Source organism: Pogona vitticeps, chromosome 1, assembly GCF_051106095.1.
Source record: "Pogona vitticeps strain Pit_001003342236 chromosome 1, PviZW2.1, whole genome shotgun sequence".
Lineage (NCBI taxonomy): Eukaryota > Metazoa > Chordata > Lepidosauria > Squamata > Agamidae > Pogona > Pogona vitticeps.
Window position 1 is genome coordinate 29,667,822 of NC_135783.1, and position 18,977 is coordinate 29,686,798.

The 18,977-nt window shown below is 41.4% G+C and overlaps 1 protein-coding gene across 3 annotated transcripts in view; it reads left to right on the forward strand.

The window, feature by feature from the left end:
• The window catches only part of RPS6KC1 (ribosomal protein S6 kinase C1), a 126,974-nt gene that overhangs the window by 95,564 nt on the left and 12,433 nt on the right, over positions 1–18,977 (forward strand). For 2 of the 3 annotated variants that reach the window (XM_020794629.3, XM_078382945.1), the window contains 2 exons: positions 3,042–4,580; positions 4,852–4,941. In XM_020794629.3, the coding sequence (XP_020650288.3) occupies positions 3,042–4,580; positions 4,852–4,941 (1,629 nt within the window). The remainder of the gene's footprint in view (positions 1–3,041; positions 4,581–4,851; positions 4,942–18,977) is intronic. The other variant, XM_020794630.3, reaches the window with a different exon arrangement.

An 18,977-nucleotide genomic window follows, 5' to 3' on the forward strand; every position in this document is an offset into this window, starting at 1 on the left:
CCCTTAGAAGTGAAGTCAAAAAGAACTTTTTCAAATTCCTCAGAAATTAAACATGAAAAGTTTGTTGCTATGGGCTCTTAGGTTATTTCCGAATTATGGTGACCCTATTAGTCTATAACCTACGAAAGGGGCTATCATTAACAGCCCTGCTCAGATCTTGCATACCCAACACTGCAGTTTGCTTTATTGAGTCAATCCATCTCATGCCAGAAATTCCTCTTTTCCTCCTTCCTTTTTTTAGCACTGTTGTCTTTCCCTGTGAGTTGCACTTTCACAGTATGCTCAAAGTATGATAGTTTAACACATGGTACGTTCAACTTAGTTATTTTAGCTTGCATTGAGAATGCAGGTGTGATTTGATCAAGAGACCATTAGATTTTCTTCCTGGCAGTTCATGGTATCCATAAAGCTCTCCTCTGAAGCCATATTTCAAACAAGTCACTTTTTTCCTGTCAGGTTGCTTTGATGTACAACCTTCCCATCCCTATACTGTATAGTAATTGAGAATGGCACAGGGTGGATCTTTCTTGCTTTGTATTAGAAGCACCACAGTACAATTAATAAATATATCACATAATTTTTATTCAATAATGATCAACATCAAGAGCATTTGGGGCAGCTAGCATGAAGTCGAGGGGCATAGAGCACAGTGGTGCCTCGCTTAGCGACGTTAATCCGTTCCAGAAAAACGTTGCTAAGCGATTTCATCGCTAAGCGATATTAAAAAGCCCATAGAAACACATTAAAACGCGATTAATGCGTTCCTATGCGCTTAAAAACTCACCTTTAAGCAAAAATCATCCAAAGGGGCGGCCATTTTCGGTTCCTCTAAAGCGAGGAAAAACAGCGGGTGGCCATTTTGTTTTCCCGGCGGCCATTTTGAAACCGCCGATCAGCTGTTTAAAAAGGGTTGCTTTACTATGATTGCTTCCCTGCCATCATCGCAAAGCGAAAAAAACCCATAGGGACCATCGCAAAGCGATCGCTTTTGCGATCGCAAAAAGTTAGTCGCTAAGAGGGAGGGCTTGTAGAGAAAGGGCCTTTTCGGCAGCTGCCCCCAGACTATGGAATGCCCTCCCGACTGAGACTCGTCTGGCGCCGAGGCTGATGACGTTTCGGCACCAGGTCAAAACCTTCCTGTTCCAAATGGCTTTTAACTGAAATAATATCAGCTGTAGGTCTGATGGCAATTTTTAGAATATATATTTTAATTGCATTTTAATTATTTTGCCCTTTTATTTTGCCTTTTTATTGTATTTTAAATGCTGTAAGCCGCCCAGAGACCTTCGGATAGTGGCATATAAGTTAAATAAATAAATAAATAAATAAATAAATAAATAAATAAATAAATAAATAAATAAATAAATAAGCGATTTCGTCGCTCAACGGAGCGATCGCTATGCGAGGCACCACTTATATGTACAGACATAGGTGTGAGGTTGTCTCTTCTTCCCCACACTCTCAAAGGACTGGGTCGATGAGAAAACCCCATTTTCTTCGGTTCACTTTGGTTCTGCCAACTCCAGTTCATAGCCTGTTTAAGTGACTTCCAAGTAACTCACTTCAATAAAAAGCTTTTGACTTCTTTTTTATCATCTGTAGTTGGAAGGTAAACTAGAATTGTGATTATGTTGATAGGCTCTCTGTGAAGTCTGATTGATATTATTTGGTCAGACTTTGTATTATAGCTCCCCACGCTTTGCATTATGTGTTACCAAGTTATTAGAGCAATACCATTTAATGTGCACTTGCCATTTCCAGAATAAAACAGGTTGTACTTATCTGGTTGAGAATGTCGTATTCCAGTCCACTTTACTTTGCTCACGCCCAGTGCACAGTGTTTTAACATCCCCTTTCTTCTTTTGCCATTTTTACAAAACCTGTCCATCCCAATCCTTACAAAATTTTAAGAGCAAGGAGAGACAAATCTGTCAAGGCTGATTCTGCTTAGCTTCTTGTGTTTTTTTTTAGCATTCTGTTCATTCTGTCCTGTTTTCATATTAGAGCTTTTTAGTTGGACCCCAAAATTTCTGTGTACACATTTTTATTTCTGTTTTATTTATTTGTATCCCACCTGACTCAGTGGGATCACTACTCTGGCCATTACATTACAATAAAATCACAAACAAATAGAATAAGCCTCTCAAGGCTGATTTTGCTTAGCTTCTTGTTACTTCACGAAATCAAACAGAATGATGGCAACAGTCCTCAGGTGGCCCAAGGTCAAAGGATTCACTAACTGAGGGGGACAATACCCTTAAATATCTTTTAGGCTTCTCTAAAAAGTGTGGTTTTCAGCTCCCTTTTAGTACTCTGGAGGGAGGAGGCTTATCAGATCTCTAGCAAGAGGCCATTACAAAGTGTGGGAGCTAGTACCACACTTCGTATTTTGAGTTTTGAATTTCTGATAGCTTATTGCCAGTGCCTAATATGAACCTCTGTGCTCACTTTGCCATTACACAAAGTTCGGAGTACATTTGCAGATTCTCATTACAACATCTGAAAAAGTGCAGTTATCATTGTAATATGTGTTTTAGTACATCTGTAGAATTAAAAACTACAAATCTGGTAACTTTCCATTAAAATGTGAACTGAATAGATTTATTACTAACCTCTGCATAAAATAGGACTTTTAAAATCTTTTCAAAAATACATGTAACTGCTTTTGTAAGATCAAATGGTCCTTTTATTTTTCACTACTATCAATTTGTTATAAATAGGCTTCCTAAATTATTATTTTTTGCTCAATGTAAAGTTAATTTATGTTTATTTAAAGCAAAGCACTTGATAGGCCTAAACTAACACAACAATAAACTTCTTAATGTGCAGTATTGGAAACAGGAAATGGAGAAACATAAGGCTCATGATGATATCGTGCTAGTTCATCATTAAGTAGGATCAAAGGTTTGGAAGAAAACTGGGATACTGACTTCCCTTTCTGTAATAGCCCTCACTTGCAAATTCACTCCTTTCTCTCTCATCATAGTTAGGCATTATATGAAGTACAACTAATCCTGGTTACTTTCTTTTCTCTGTTGCAGGAGGCAAACTTTGGTCGTACATCAGTAAGTTCTTGAACAGGAGTCCTGAAGATAGCTTTGAAGCACCAAAATCCCGAAGACCAAGCTCTACCAAAATACATTTGCATCAGGCCACTCCTAGTCCTCAAGATGCTGGTGGTAGCATTGACTCTAAAGGAAGCAACAGTGGCAACATGTTGAAGGTTTTGCCCTTGCAGAGCAGTCTTACTCCAAGTTCTCAAGATGGCAGTAGTAACCAGGAAGATGGTCAAGAAAGTTCCCCTAGGTGGATTGATTCTGGAACCAGTTCAGAGGAAGAATGCACTACAAGTTATCTAACATTATGCAATGAATATGGTCAAGAAAAAGTTGATCCTGGTTCATTAAATGAAGAACCTGTCTTGAAAGCAGATAATGGCATTGTCCTTACCAAAGACCAAGGAGGTTTCCAGGGACATAGTATGGTTGCCAGTGGGAATTTGGAATCTGCGTTCACCTCTCAGGAAGTAAATATTTTTGCTGATGATGTTGATTCAGAAATAACAAGTCCTACCAGGATATCAGAATCACTCAGCAAATCTAAGAAAAGCCCCATGGAATTATTCAGAATTGACAGTAGAGACAGTACCAGTGAACTTCAAGGGCTTGATTTTGGAGATAAACTTTACAGCTTAAAATCAGAATCTTTAAAGCAGTTTTTGTCTGTGCCAGATCAGGATAAGGAGCTTGATGCCATAGAAAACAAAATAACCCCTGCTTCCCAGGATACCATCAGCAGGGGCTCAAACGATTCCGTGCCAGTGATCTCTTTTAAGGATGTCGCCTTCGATGATGTCAGTAGCGTTGATGATGGAAGGCCTGACCTTTTGGTGAACCTTCCAGGCATAACCGAGCCAGTGAAAGAACCTACTGTGGATAGGCCCCTAAAGCAGACAGAGCCACACGGAGACATTGTGGAAAGCAAACTTTTGGAAACGCCGGATGTCTTGCAGTTGAATAACAGTGCAGAGCCATGCCGAACGCTTGAGCAAAAGGGACACCCCTTAGGTGGAAAAGAACCAAAGGAGCAGCACACTGATAGCTGGGAAAGGACTAGGGCAGTCCACATGACGACTAGTGACCCAACGGGTTGCAAGGATAGGATGGGGTTCCAAGGGTTTGGAGGAGCAGCGTTTTCGTCATTAGATGCATTTGGCAGGGAAGAAAAGTTGACATCTAACACGCAACCTGGTGTTAAAGGACATAGTTTAGATGTGGACAATGAAGCTGTGCTGCTCTTTTCTGACCATGCTGAAGATTCTGGCAAAGAGGGAACAATCCCGGCTTTATTGCACAAAGCAGGAAACAATGAATCAGATGTGGGGGTCAGAGGAGAGAATGAAATCCACCAAATGTTTCAGGACCTCGACGAGAGATTAGCGCTAACCTCCAGGTTTTACCTCCCTGAGGGCTGTGTTCAAAAATGGGCAGCTGAAATGGTGGTAGCCCTGGATTCCTTGCATCGAGAAGGAATTGTGTGCCGTGATTTGAACCCAAACAACATCTTATTGAATGATCGAGGTCAGGAACTTCTGCAAATGCATTTCTTTTTATTCGCTGTTGCTTCCAATTAACTGAGTAGGCGTTTTATCTTGTAATTAGTATCTTCATTTCCTGTCTAGAGCTTCATTATCAGTGCAGCAAATTCACCCCCAGTAATAGCTTCTAGTACTTAATGATGCCATTATTCTTAATGATACTGTTTTTAGCTACAAAAGGAGTAATTACAGTTCACTTCTGCAGAAAATGGAAGGGGAAAATGTTTTGATTTCTCCTGTCGTTTTGTTTTTAGGACACATTCAGCTAACGTATTTTAGCAGGTGGAGTGAGGTTGAAGATTCCTGTGACAGCGATGCCATAGAGAAAATGTACTGTGCCCCAGGTTAGAGCAATCACCTCAAATGTTTCACTTGGAAAACAGATTAGCAGCTTTCATTTTCTCCTCGAGCTTTCATCCCATCTCACCCTCTGTTCCTTGGGAATACAAGCTGTTCAATATCTGCTGGCACTTTTAATTTAATTTTATTATTATTATTTTTAATGCTTTATGTGGGAATGTTGCTTAGCAGAGAGTCTCAGTATATCTAAGATGTATGCAGTAGTATATCTGAGATGTATGAAAAAAAATGTTACAGGAAATATCCCATAGCATTGGAACACCTGTGCCTATGGCAATGAAAGGCAATGAAAAGACATAAAGGTTTCGGGGCTTTAAATATCCCTGTTTTAGTGGTGTACATTCACAGTGCATTCAGATGTATTTAAGCAAGTAGTCCCAATAAACATTGTGCCGGTAATGCATTTTCATGGTTTTTAACATTCTCAAGATGGACATTGGGTCCGTGCTGTATTGGCTGAAGTTATGACCCATTCAGTTCAATGGGATAGGGTAGTCATAGCTCAAAGGGATATTTGTAGGGAATAAAACCCTATTCAGGCATTTGAAACATAGGTAAACTGAATGCACGAGGTGAGGATGCGTACTAGCCCTGACTCCTCCGTTGCAATAGGGCTCCTGATCTGCATGGAGGAAGCTCTCCTGTTAAATCATGACTCTTCATGCAAGGAGAGAAGTGGAAGCTGTGACATGGGAGGTGGGGAATGGAGTGTAGCTAAACCATATCCCCTTCTGGTATGTTCCTTGTACCTACTTGAAGATTGCTGGATTAGAGGTTAAATCAGCAGACGTAGCTTGGATCCAGCTCAATATAATAAAAACTAAATTATATAGGTATGTCAGGTCAGTTGGATTTTAGCAAGGGGAAGTTTAATGAACCATGTGGATTCTTAACAACTGTTTTAGGATTGATGGCATTGTGGCAAGCTGGGAGTTGATGTGCATTGCCCTTCTAGCTCTTGTGACATGAAGGCCCTAGCTCTCGCTAAGGTAGATTTTACCATTTCCGGTGGAAGCCTCTCATGCCCTCCTACAAAAAGTCCTTTTGTCATGGAAAACTGAACATCCAGTGCGTCATACAGAGATGTAAATCTTCTCTGAGTTAATTCTTGCAGGTGAGAGTGAAAAGTTTTATAAGTCCCTCACCGACCAGCCAGCCCAGTTGGGCAATTTTGTGTGAGTTGTTATGCATTATTTTGCGTTGAGGACTTCTATGTTAAAATTTGCCAAAGTTGGGGGAGATGCTTGCACAAAACACTGTATTTGGAAAAAAGAAGAAAATTGTTTTCAAGGACTTGTATTTTGCATAAAACTTAATATATTTTAAAACACAAATCACAAAGTTTTTGATGCAAAATGCAATTTTCTTTTTGTGCAAAATACAGTAAGTTTTGCTAATGGTCCTGCTGGTGAAAAATGCACTTGTTTTTTCACTCCTATACAGGAGCATAAAATCTCACAGTGGTTGATTATTTTTTTTTGCCATGGAATGTTAGGAAGAGAAAAACTGCAAATTAGAAGTGTGTAGGTCTGTGGTTTTGGAATAGTCGTCACATCCCTACTAGTATACAGGTTTATTTCATGCAGGGAATAATAGTATTTAGTCATCGGAGTTGGCTACTTGTGCTAGTTTACCACATCTGGCCAGAATGTGGCCCAGTTTTCATCCAATTTAGATCCCTCAGTTAGGAGGGTTTCTGTGTCCCCCTAGCTGGGTGAGTTTCCAAAGAAGTAGTTATGTTAGTCTGTTCCAGCAACAACAACCAATTGTGCCCACTACTAACTCATTTGTTTCAATGTGAGCGTTCATGGATTGCAATCCACTCTTTTAGACACATCAGCTTGGAGAGGTTTCAGTTTTCCTCTTCTCTAGCACCCTAACCCATGCCACCCTTAGAAGTACATGAGCAGTAAATTGGGTGCCAGCAGTTTGAAGTGGTGCCGAGCAGTTCTTTCTTCCTTGGAGCTGAAAGTCATAGAGAAAGTTTTGTTCTGTGTTCTTTTCTAATACCTTCTAAGGTGGAGCAGAGGAAAGGCCTTTATGGCCTGTCTTTGCTCACATGATGTTGCTTCTGTAATACAAACATTCTGCCCTGGCTCCTTATTAATTTCTGAGTGCAGTTCTAAGGCCACAGGTCATGTTCTCAGCATCTCCATGTGAGACTGAAAAGACTCCTACCTGAAACAGTACAGTTGTTATTGTTCTTATGTGCCATCAAGTCACTTCCAACTCATGACGACCCTATGAATAAGCAATCTCTAAAATGTCCTGTCCTCAACGGGCCTGCTCTGCTCCTGCAGGTTCAAGCCCGTGGCTTCCTTTAAGGAGTCATCCCACCTAATATTTGTTCTTCCTTGTTCCCTGCTGCCTTCTACCTTTCCCAACATTATTATCTTTTCCAGAAAATCCTGCCTTCTCATTATGTACTCAAAGTAGAACGGCCTCAATTTCAACATTTTTTTGGCCTGTAGTGGTATTTCTGACTTGATTTCAGGCAGTACCCACAAAGATCTCCCCCAGCACCACATTTCAAACAAATAAATGTTTTTTCCTGTCAGCTTTCTGAACTGTCCACTTCCCACGCCCATACATGGTGACTGGAGATACAAGAGTGTGGATGGTCTTGGTCTCCCGTGATGCGTCTTTAACACTTGATTATCTTTTCTAGTTCCTTTTTTGTTTCCCTTTGTAGTTTCAGCCTTCTTCCAGTTTCTTGATTGCTTCTTCATTAGGATTGATCATTGGGAGGTTCTGCTAATTTATCATAGATTCTGCTCTTCCACTGAGATCTTCTCGAGGAGCTCTGTGCCCCTTTCCAATTATTTGAGCTTCATTTCATTGATCTGTGGAATAGGACCTAGAACTTTTGCTACTGGGGAGGTGCATCTGGGTCTTTTCTCTTTTAGATGAATTATTCTTCTCTTATCATTTTTTGGAGGTAGGTTTTGTTTTGTTTTTTGTAATGGGCTGCATCCAGCAATGGCATTTTGCTCTCAGCTGGGAAGTCCAGCTAAACTAAGAGGATGAATTTGTGTTCCTTGAGTAGATCCATCTTCATGAATTCTTGTATATAAATTGACCTAATCCACACCCACATTAAAAAAAACGCCGTGCAGAATTTGGCTCCAAATAACATCAAAAGTGCTGAAAAGCTTTTTAAAATGTGCGTGTTATGTTAAAATGTATTTTGAAATGTGTATTTTGTGACCAAATGCCTTAAAAAAACATATTTAAATATACATTTTGTTGCTATAAAAGGTCCCCTGAAGATAAATACAGAAACAAGACTGAACAGACTTACAAGTTAACACATGTAAATCTGACACAGACCAAAAATACACAAATCCCCATCTCCATCCCTTGTACAGCTGTTTCTTTTTCTTCAGCTCCGTAACTTTTTAAGGATTTAACTTTATCGCCTTCGATATTTTTTGTGTCACGCTGCATCCTATTTATTTTAATGTTCTTATATCCAGCCTTTAGCAGAAAATTGCATCACTCTATTAGCATTTTCTAAACCAATGGATAGTCTTCCTTTCCCATTTTCATCAGTGTACAAAATCTCTGGTACAGAATGAATATAACTTGATAGATAGATAGGATCAATAGAGTTTAGTAGAAAACTGATACTGAAATCAAATTGATCACATATCAAGTAATCACAACACAAGATGACCTCCCACCGTCATTTGCATGAGACGAGCTCTCAGTAATTATTCCCACACATGCAGATACAACGAGCAAAGATGTTCATAAATGCAATGTTTTTAACCTTACTCCTAAGAACATGAACAGCCAGACTGGATGAGGTCAAAACCCTATCTAGTCTTAACATCCTGTTCACACAGCAGCTAATCAGTTACTGATGGGAGTCCTCTAGCAGGAGATGAGTGCAAGAGCACCCTCTGTCTCATGTTCCTCATTAACAATTCTACAGAGTTGACTAGCACCCTGCGCTGTGTGACTCATGGGCTCCGTAGGTCCTCCCTAGCCATTTTTTCCCAGTGCCACAAATTTCAGCAGTGACAGCAGTATTAGCACCAGGTTTATTGGCAACAGGGGAAAGATGTGTTCCTCGTTGTAGAGGCTGGTGTGGCTCCTCATTCCATCCCAGGAGAGTTGCGATGTCTGATCTAGTAAAAGGTAAAGGTTCCCCTGACAATTTTTGTCCAGTCATGTTCGACTCTAGGGGGCGGTGCTCATCCCCGTTTCCAAGCCATAGAGCCAGCATTTGTCCGAAAACAATCTTCCGTGGTCACATGGCCAGTGCGACTTAGACACGGAATGCTGTTACCTTCCCACCGAGGTGGTCCCTATTTATCTACTTGCGTTTGCATGCTTTTGAACCGCTAGGTTGGCGGGAGCTGGGACAAGCGACGGGCGCTCACTCCGTCACGTGGATTCGATCTTATGACTGCTGGTCTTCTGACCCTGCAGAACAGGCTTCTGCGGTTTAGCCCGCAGCACCAGATGATCGGAGACTCTTCGTTGGGCAGAGTGTTCCACTGGCAACAGAAAAAAGACCATTTAATATTTGAGGAACTTCAGCAAACAGGCAGGTTCACAGGAGTAAAAATGTACCTTCAAATAGGATTTCAGGGCCTTTAGAGCTTTCTAGATGAAAGCGTATGCTTTCAAATTCACCCAGAAGCCAGTGCCTTGTGTATAGGAGTGATTCCTGCAATCCTGATACATAGAATGAAATGCCCTTCTGTTCATCCCTTCTTTACTGAAATTTGTTTAGTTATTTCTTTAATTCACTTTTTACACCACCCATCTAGTGCCCAGTCTGCTACTCTGGGTGGCGTCCAATGAGTGCCTCAACAAACATAAACTCAAATTCAATAGCGACAGATCAGATATTAAGCAAGAAAAGGAAAAACAATAACAACAACCCACCCAACTTGAACATCTAATAAATTCTATACTCAGATACATGATGGTGGCAAACAAAACAATTAATAAAATCTTGCACCATCAAAAATTACAGGTACAAAACAAAAAGTTAATTTAATGGGCAAGAATATGAAAAGCCTGAGTAAAAAGTCAGGTCTTTACTTTTTTTTCCTGAAGTGAAGGAGTGACAGGGCCTAGCATAACATGATATAGTTCCATATAGATATAAATGCACCTTTGCTGCAAGGAAAGGACGCGGTGGCGCTGCGGGCTAAACCGCAGAAGCCTTTGTGTGCTGCAGGGTCAGAAGACCAGCAGTCGTAAGATTGTATCCACGCGACGGAGTGAGCTCCCATTGCTTTGTCCCAGCTCTTCACCAACCTAGCAGTTTGAAAGCATGTGAATGCGAGTAAATAAATAGGTACCATCTCGGTGGGAAGGTAAACGTTCCGTGTATAGCTGCGCTGGCCACGTGACAATGGAAACTGTCTTCAGACAAACGCTGGCAACCGGGGATGAGCACCGCCCCCTAGAGTCGAACACGACTGACTAAAATGTCAAGGGGAACCTTTACCTTGCTGCAAGCAGCCTATTTTCTTGATCTGTTATTCAAACATAGAGCACAGATTCATCTGTAGACTTTCAGTGCTTAAATGTATCTCTGCCCACCTTACTGTGAAGAAATTTGAATGACACGGGCTAAATCTCAAACTGCATGGCTACATTGTATGGTAAGGGTAATGGGCATTGCAGTCCAGTGCCCTTCACCCTTACCAGATGTTCATTTCTGTTTGCTGTTGTTGTTTAGTCGTTAAGTTGTGTCCGACTCTTCGTAACCTCATGGACCAGGGCCCCCCAGGCCTGCCTGTCTTCCACTGCCTCCCGGAGTTGGGTCAAATTCATGTTGGTAGCTTCGATGACACTGTCCAACCATCTCGCCCTCGGTCGTCCCCTTCTCCTCTTGCCTTCACACTTTCCCAACATCAGGGGCTTTTCCAGGGAGTCTTCTCATCAGGTGGCCAAAGTATTGGAGCTTCAGCTTCAGGATCTGTCCTTCCAGTGAGCACTCAGGGTTGATTTCCTTCAGAATTGATAGGTTTATCCTCCTTGCAGTTCAGGGGACTCTCAAAAGCATCAATTCTTTGGCGGTCAGCTCTCTTATGGTCCAGCTGTCACTTCCATACATCGCTACTGGAAAAACCATAGCTTTGACTATGCAGACCTTTGTCGGCAAGGTGATGTGTCTGCTTTTTAAGATGCTGTTAAGGTTTGTCATTGCTTTCCTCCCAAGAAGCAGGCGTCTTTGAATTTCGTGGCTGCTGTCTCCATCTGCAGTGATCATGGAGCCCAAGAAGGTAAAATCTATCACTGCCTCCATATCTTCCCCTTCTATTTGCCAGGAGGTAGTGGGACCAGTGGCTATGATCTTATTTTTTTATTTTGAGCTTCAGACCATTTTTGCGCTCTCCTCATTCATCCTCATTAAGGGATTCTTTAATTCTTCCCCACTTTCTGCCATCAGAGTGGTATCATCTGCATATTGGAGGTTGTTGATATTTCTTCCGGCAGTCTTAATTCCGGCTTGGGATTCCTCAAGTCCGGCCTTTCGCATGATGTATTCTGCATATATCTTCAACCAATCTTCAACCAATCAGTTGTTCCATATCCAGTTTTAACTGTTGCTTCCTGTCCCACATATAGATTTCTCAGGAGATAGATAGGGTGGTCAGGCACTCCCATTTCTTTAAGAACTTGCCATAGTTTGCTGTGGTCCACACAGTCAAAGGGTTTTGCATAGTCAATGAAGCAGAAGTAGATGTTCTTCTGGAATTCTTTGGCTTTCTCCATAATCCAGCTCATGTTAGCAAGTTGGTCTCTAGTTCCTCTGCCCCTTTGAAATCCAGCTTGTACTTCTGGGAGTTCTCGGTCCACATATTGCTGAAGCCTGCTTTGTGGGATTTTGATCATACCTTTGCTAGTGTGTGAAATGAGTGCAATTGTATGATAGTTGGAGCATTCTTTGGCACTGCCCTTCTTTGGGATTGGGATGTAGATTGATCTTTTCCAAACCTCTAGCCACTGCTTTCTCCAAACTTGCTGGCATATTGAGTGTAGCACTTTAACAGCATCATCTTTTAAGTTTTTAAATAGTTCGACTGGAATGCCATCACCTCCACTGGCCATGTTGTAGCTGTGCTTTTTTTAAGGTGCACTTGATTTCACTCTCCAGGATTTCTGGCTCAAGGTCAGCAACCACACTATCTGGGTTGTCCGGGACATCCAGATCTTTCTGGTATAATTCCTCTGTGTATTCTTGCCCCCCTTCATGGATTGCTGCCTTGTTGTGGCGAAGGGGCTTGAGTAACTCAGAAAAGCTATGGGCTATGCCGTGCAGGGACACCCAAGACAGACAGGACATAGTGGAGAGTTCCGACTAAACGCAATCCACCTGGAGTAGGGACTGGCAATGCCACTCCAGTATCTTTGCCAAGAATGCCCCATGATCAGAAACAAAAGGCTAAAAGATATGACGCTGGAAGATGGGACCCTCAGGTCGGAAGGCGTCCAACATGCTACTGAGGAAGAGTGGAGGACAAGTACAAGTAGCTCCAGAGCTAATGAAGTGGTTGGGCCAAAGCCGAAAGGACGCTCAGCTGTGGACGTGCCTGGAAGTGAAAGGAAAATCCAATGCTGCAAAGAAAAATACTGCATAGGAACCTGGAATGTAAGATCTATGAACATTGGGAAGCTGGAAGTGGTCAAACAGGAGATGGCAAGAATAAACATCGACATCCTGGGCATCAGTGAACTAAAATGGACAGAGTAGGAAAAACCACTGGGCCACTCAGGTATAATCTAAACCAAATCCTCTATGAGTACACATAGGCACTCTGTCCACCAAATCTAGTTCTTTAAATCTGTTCTTCACTTCCACTGTGCATTCATAAGGGATTTGGTTTAGATTATACCTGACTAGCTCAGTGGTTTTTCCTACTTTCTTCAGTCTAAGCTTGAATTTTGCTATGAGAAGCTGATGATCAGAGCCGCAGTCAGCTCCAGGTCTTGTTTTTGCTGACTGTATAGAGTTTCTCCATCTTTGGCTGCAGAGAACATAATCTGATGATGTCCGTGTGTTCAGTCACCTCTTGTGTTGTTGGAAAAGAGTGTTTTGAGATGACCAGCTTGTTCTCTTGACAAAACTCTATTAGCCTTTGCCCTGCTTTGTTTTGAACTCCAAGGCCAAACTTGTTGTTCCTTTTATCTCTTGACTCCCTACTTTAGCATTCCAATCCCCTATAATGAGAAGAACATCTTTCTTTGGTGTCAGTTCTAGAAAAACTGAAACTCCTTATCCTCAAGCGCATGCTTTCTAAACACATAAAGGGGCTTTCCACTGGAATGAGGTATTTTCAGTCAGTGTGTTTTCAGGGAAACATGACTTTGCATCTTGACTCACATGCTGGAAAAGAGGGCCTGGTCCATCCTCTTCTCTTGCAGTGATCACAGAGTGAGATTGAAGATATGATAGGTTTTCCTTTAGTGACATTTATCCAAAGTATAAGTGAGAGCCCGGAAAATTTACTTTTTTTGACTGCAATTCTTCATATCCCCCAGCCAGTATGGCCATTGTTACTGGAACATTTTCAAGCATTTCAGCAGAACAGGTATCGGTGCCTCTGCCAGGGTGTTGTGATGGCTGCTGACTTGAAAACACTGAAACAGAGTTTGGTTTGTTGATGTTAAACGCGCTGATTTAAATAGAATCTCTGTTTACAGTTGCAGTACCCTGTCCAATGGGAAATCAGGTGCTGAGAATGAATTAGCATTTTTTGCAGGGTTTCAGGCACAAGTCTTTCCTGTTCCTCTTGGAAATGCCAGAGACCGAACTTGCAACCTCTGGTGATTCCTTCAATGCCTTTTCTAGGTTTAGGGTTTGTAACACTACAGGGGAAAAGATGATAAAGGTAAATTGGGATGCCAGATGGAGAAAGAGTTAAACTCATGCCTGAAGCTCCTTTTCCATAAACCAAGTTGCTGTCTAGCTGGGAAGAAACAAAACAAAGCAAAGCAAAGCAAAGCAAAGCAAAGCAAAGCAAAGCAAAGCAAAGCAAAGCAAAGCAAAACAAAACAACAACAACAACAACAACAACAACAACAAAACCAAAAACATGCATTTGCCTGTAAGGTCTATTTTGGCCCTAAAACAGGTTGTGTCTAAAAAGTAATTTCTGAGAGTTAGCCAGTAGGTGGCAACCAACTATTAACTGATTTCTCTAGTCAGTTTGGCCTAGCTTTTCCCTCTGTTGCGTGAACATTAGATGCAGAAGAGCTTTGTTGTAATTGCATTCAGCTGTTCCTTCAGCAACCCATGTTGTTGAGTGTGCTAAAATGATCACACACAAGTTGCATTGCTGAGTTCCTAGGAGAGGTTACTTGGTGAAGTTTAAGCTGATATCAGTGAGATCTCTTGATGCAGTGCGTGTCCAAAGAAAATGCTTATTGCCCACATATTCGTCAGATTTTTTTAATTTATAAAACTTGAAGGGAAGCAATCAAATCCCAAATTCATCCTAGCATCCTTTATAATGTCTGTACAATATTTGTACAGTAAAATCAAAATACCATAATTATATTTGGGGGGGGGGTTAATCCACTTAATAATACAGTGGTGCCTCGCTTAACAACGTTAATTCGTTCCAGTGAAATCGCTGTAGAATGAAAATGTCGTATAGCAAAAATAAAAAACCCATTGAAACACATTAAAACCTGGTTAATGCATTCCAATGGGCTAAAAACTCACCGTCCAGCGAAGATCCTCCATATGGCGGCCATTTTCGGTGCCTGTACAGTGAGGAATCCGTCCCTAAGCATAGTGGGGAGCCATTTTGAGCACCCGGTGGCCATTTTGAAAACCCGATGATCAGCTGTTTTGACCGTAATAATGCGAAGAATCGGTTCCCGAAACAGGGAACCGATCATTGTGCAGCGAAATTCCCCCATTTAAAACATCGTTTTGCGATCGCAATTGCAATTGCAAAAACATCGTGAAGCAGATTCGTCATAATGCAGGGTAATCGTTAAGCGGGGCATGACTGTGTAACAATTTGTTATAAGAAATGCTACTGTCAAAAATTGAGCTCCATTTTGAATTTTTCCTTTCCAAACAATGCCATTTGGTTGTGCTGCCAAAGAGAAAGGGCAGAGAGCATGGAAGGTAGAATTAAATAACTAAAACCCTTTTGCTTACCATAGTAAGTTACACTAAATTAGACCCATTGAATCAGTGGGGATTTGGTGAATCAACTCCATAAGTTCCATTGATTCCGATGGGCCTGCTTTAGTTGCCAATTGCTGCACTCGAGTAAGTTGCAGGTAAACTCATTTGAATCAATGGAACTTACTCAGGAGTTGACTCACCAGATCCCCACTGATTCAGTGGGCCTACTCCTGTGCAACTTAACTATTGTAAACAACAGGATTTCAGCCCTTGCAGCGCTACCATTTTCAGTGGCAGCTCCTTATTTCTAATGATGTAGTTCCATTGCAAGTAATCAGATACCCGGAGGTGGTAAGGGCAGATAAAGGAAAAAGAGATTAAGGGAAGGGAAGTGTTGCGTAGTATGAAGCTAAAACTGCGGTTTGTGCTTACCACCATCAAATATGATGATGACCATGATGGTTGTAATGGGGATGATGTTGTAGCATTTCTACTTACCTTTGCACACAGGAGATCCCACAGGATCTTAAAGCAAAATGTGCTACTTATTGCCCCACAGCACTTAAGGTACTCTCTAAGTGGTTTACAATTGAATTATGCAGACTACACATTGCTCCACCTCCACCTCCAGTGAGCTGTGTAGTCAGTTTAGTGACCTTGGAAGAATAGATAGCTAAGTCAAACCTGAGCTGGCTACCTGAGCTTATTGGTATTGAACTCAGGTTGTCAGCAGAGTTTTGACTGCAGTACTGCACTTTAACCACTGTACCATGAGGCTGCTTGAAGATGTTCCCATATGAAACCCTAGAGAGCTGCTTCCAGGCAGCTATGCTAGTTAGGGTTTAGTGGCATTTCTTAACAATTGGAAGGGCCATCCATTTCCTTGCCCTTATATCAACCATACTAAGCCAGTTGACTCTGTATAAGGTTTTGTAATGTATGGCAAGCTATGAGAATTCGCAGCCCAGGGAGAACTCCAGACTGCTTCCACATCTAGAGAGACAGCTGTGGTGAGTTGTTGCAGAATAACAACGGACGTATCATGTAGCTCTTTCAAGATTAAACAGTTTATGGCATTATAAACTCTTGGGGTCGTTTCCTGCCCTAGGTTTTTGTACACAATATGTATAATTTAGAATAGAACTGGATGCATCTGATGAAGGGCACTGCAGTTCATGAAAGTTTGCACTCAAATAAATATGCTACTTTTTATGTGCCACAAGACTCTTTGTTGCCCTTTCTGCTTGACTTGGTTTTGTTGTTTCAAAACAGTAATTTTGTCTTTAAAAAAGAGAAGAAAAACTTGTATCAAAGTGGGTAGTGTTTGGCTAAAAGGGCATAGTTGTTCTGATCTCATGATGTGATTTTTTTCACACTTCTGTTTAAACATCCCTTTACTCCCCTTGTCCCCTGGGAATCTTTATCGTATATTTGTGTTAAAAAAAACATTAACCACCTGCCCTGTGCTTTGTAATATCAGCAACCAATCTTTTTATCTCTTGGTTAATGTGCCTTGGTATTTTGAAAAGGGGAGGAGGGTGGCTTTGGAGGGAGGGAGAGCGGAGGGAAAAATTCCAGTAACAGATTTGATTTACAGGGACAGAAAATTTTTAGCAAATGCCAAGCTAGCAGGGGGGCCATTATTCTGCTCTATAAATAAGTTTGAAAAAAGAAACAAACACACACATACACACACACACAAACCTTTTAAATCAACATGTTTTGGTCTAATTGAGGGGAAAGCAAGAAAGATAAATTTTGAAATGCAAATGATCACCTTCTGTTATTGACTTACTTTTTTTTTTTCCTTGCCAACTTTATGATCTTGGATATTAAAAGAGTCCGTGCCAGTAAAAGAAGACAAACGGCAGAAGCTGCTGCTGGTGCGAACTCACAAATAATCTCAAGTTTATAAAGCTGCAGTATTAAGGTGATGGGATAAGAGAAGTAAGGAGGCTAGTCATTTCCATCCAAGGATGGTAGCTGGATAAAAAAAAGAATACCTGGAACCAGGACTGATCAACTTGGCTTAACTTACTTCAAGATACCCGATATTTGCTGCTAGGTTGCATATAGAGATGGGCGTGAACTGTGGTTTGGCGGTGTGGAGTGGCCTGGTTTGGTGCAGTGCCCATACAGATGTCCTGTGGGTGTTGCATGCTTTCCCCCCTGCCTCCTCTGGGCAATCTTCCACTCACCACCACCAGCAGTGCTCTTCTGCTCTCTGCCTCCTCCAGGTGATTGCCCACTCAAAGGCTCTGATGAGAGCTTGTGAAAGTTACTTTTTAAAGGACTGCATTACCCAGTAACTCCTGGCTCAGTGGACATTGTGGTTAGATCATTCAGGGAGCTGCAGTTAAAAAAACAGGCGTTGATGTCCCAAGTCTTTATAAGTTGACCCATCAGGTCAACTTAGGAGCCTCGTGGCACAGTGGTTAAACTGTAGTACTGCAGTCAAGACTCTGCTTATGATGTGAATTGGATCCCAGTGGCCTCAGATATCTGGCTCAAAGATGGCTCATCCATCCAGCCTTCTGTGGTCAGTAAACCCAGCACACTGGGGGTGCAATCTGTAGTTGGCATAATTAAAATGATAAACCACCCACAGAGCTTTAAGCATTTTATGACTTTGCCTCCCCCCCCTTCAAAAGCTACTGAATGCTTTTGAAGAACACTGTTGCCGTAAACTGTTTCAAGGCTTCTTCCTGGTTAGCAACAAGCTTTCATTGCTCCAGGTATTTATTTTTAATATGAATTCTGCCTCACAGTCTTTAACATTGCATAGAAGAAAGATGTTGTAGGTAAAAAAGGAATTTTACTTACATAAAAATAGAGGTAGAAAAGTAGATATAGATATGCAGAGGTTGGGGAAATTCTGCACTTCAGTCTTTATATACTGTATAGTGCTTCAATGAAGGTAGGAGTTCTGTGTGCATAAAATTTGCCCTCCATGCGAATGGGGAAGCTCTGACAGGCAGAGGAGCTTCATGTGAACATTGCAACCCCCTTCACATTGGTTTGGAATGTTGACCATCACTGTGCCCTGTTCAACACTGTTCTCTTGTTGGGTGAGCAATTAAATGAAAACACATCCTATTTTAAAAATTATTCACAGACTGGTCCTCCCTGGCTCATAATACAGAAAAAATAGCTTGCTTCATAAGTGCTTGTTAAGGTATCAGAAGCAAAATTCAGTCTACATCTTACTTGTGGTGGAAATCCAGCAGTAAGTCTCAACTGGAGTAGGCCCATTGAATCAGTGGGATTAGGTGAGTCTGCTTCTCCATAAGTTCTGATGACTTAATGGGCTTTCTCTAGCTTAGACTTACTACTGGATTTCAGCCAATGAAACCATTATGCACTTCTATGTCAAGCCAGACAACCTGAGGTGTGTGCAAATATATGTATAAGGAGGCAGAGTGAAGGGCAGATTGGGAGCCCATATTTCATTGTATTTCTTAACAGGGCATCAAGCAGCTTTGTCCTTTCCATATATCAGATGCCTTCAGAGGGGGTTTTCGAATCTATCTTGAAGGTAGCTGATGGGAAGTGGGAAGAAAGAGGCTCATACCATTGCTACAAATTTCTGTTTTAGAGCACAATTTTTTTCTTTTCCTTTGCAAAGCAAAGCAGGCATGCTGAGTGGTTGTAAGTGAAATTCTTCCTGTGTTTCAGGTTTTCATTTATTATTATCAGAAATATCTGGCTTCAACTTTTTAAAAAAAATCATATAGAAGGACCATATTGTGAACAAGCTTTACTTATAAAGCTTGTAATGATTAGCATTGTGAATGGAATATAAGGTACCAACATGTTTCTCCAGTGCAGGATAATGGAAGGACATGAAGAAGCACAGCTAGTTGGAGACAAAGCCCAAAGATGACTGGGAATCAGAAAAAGTCCCAG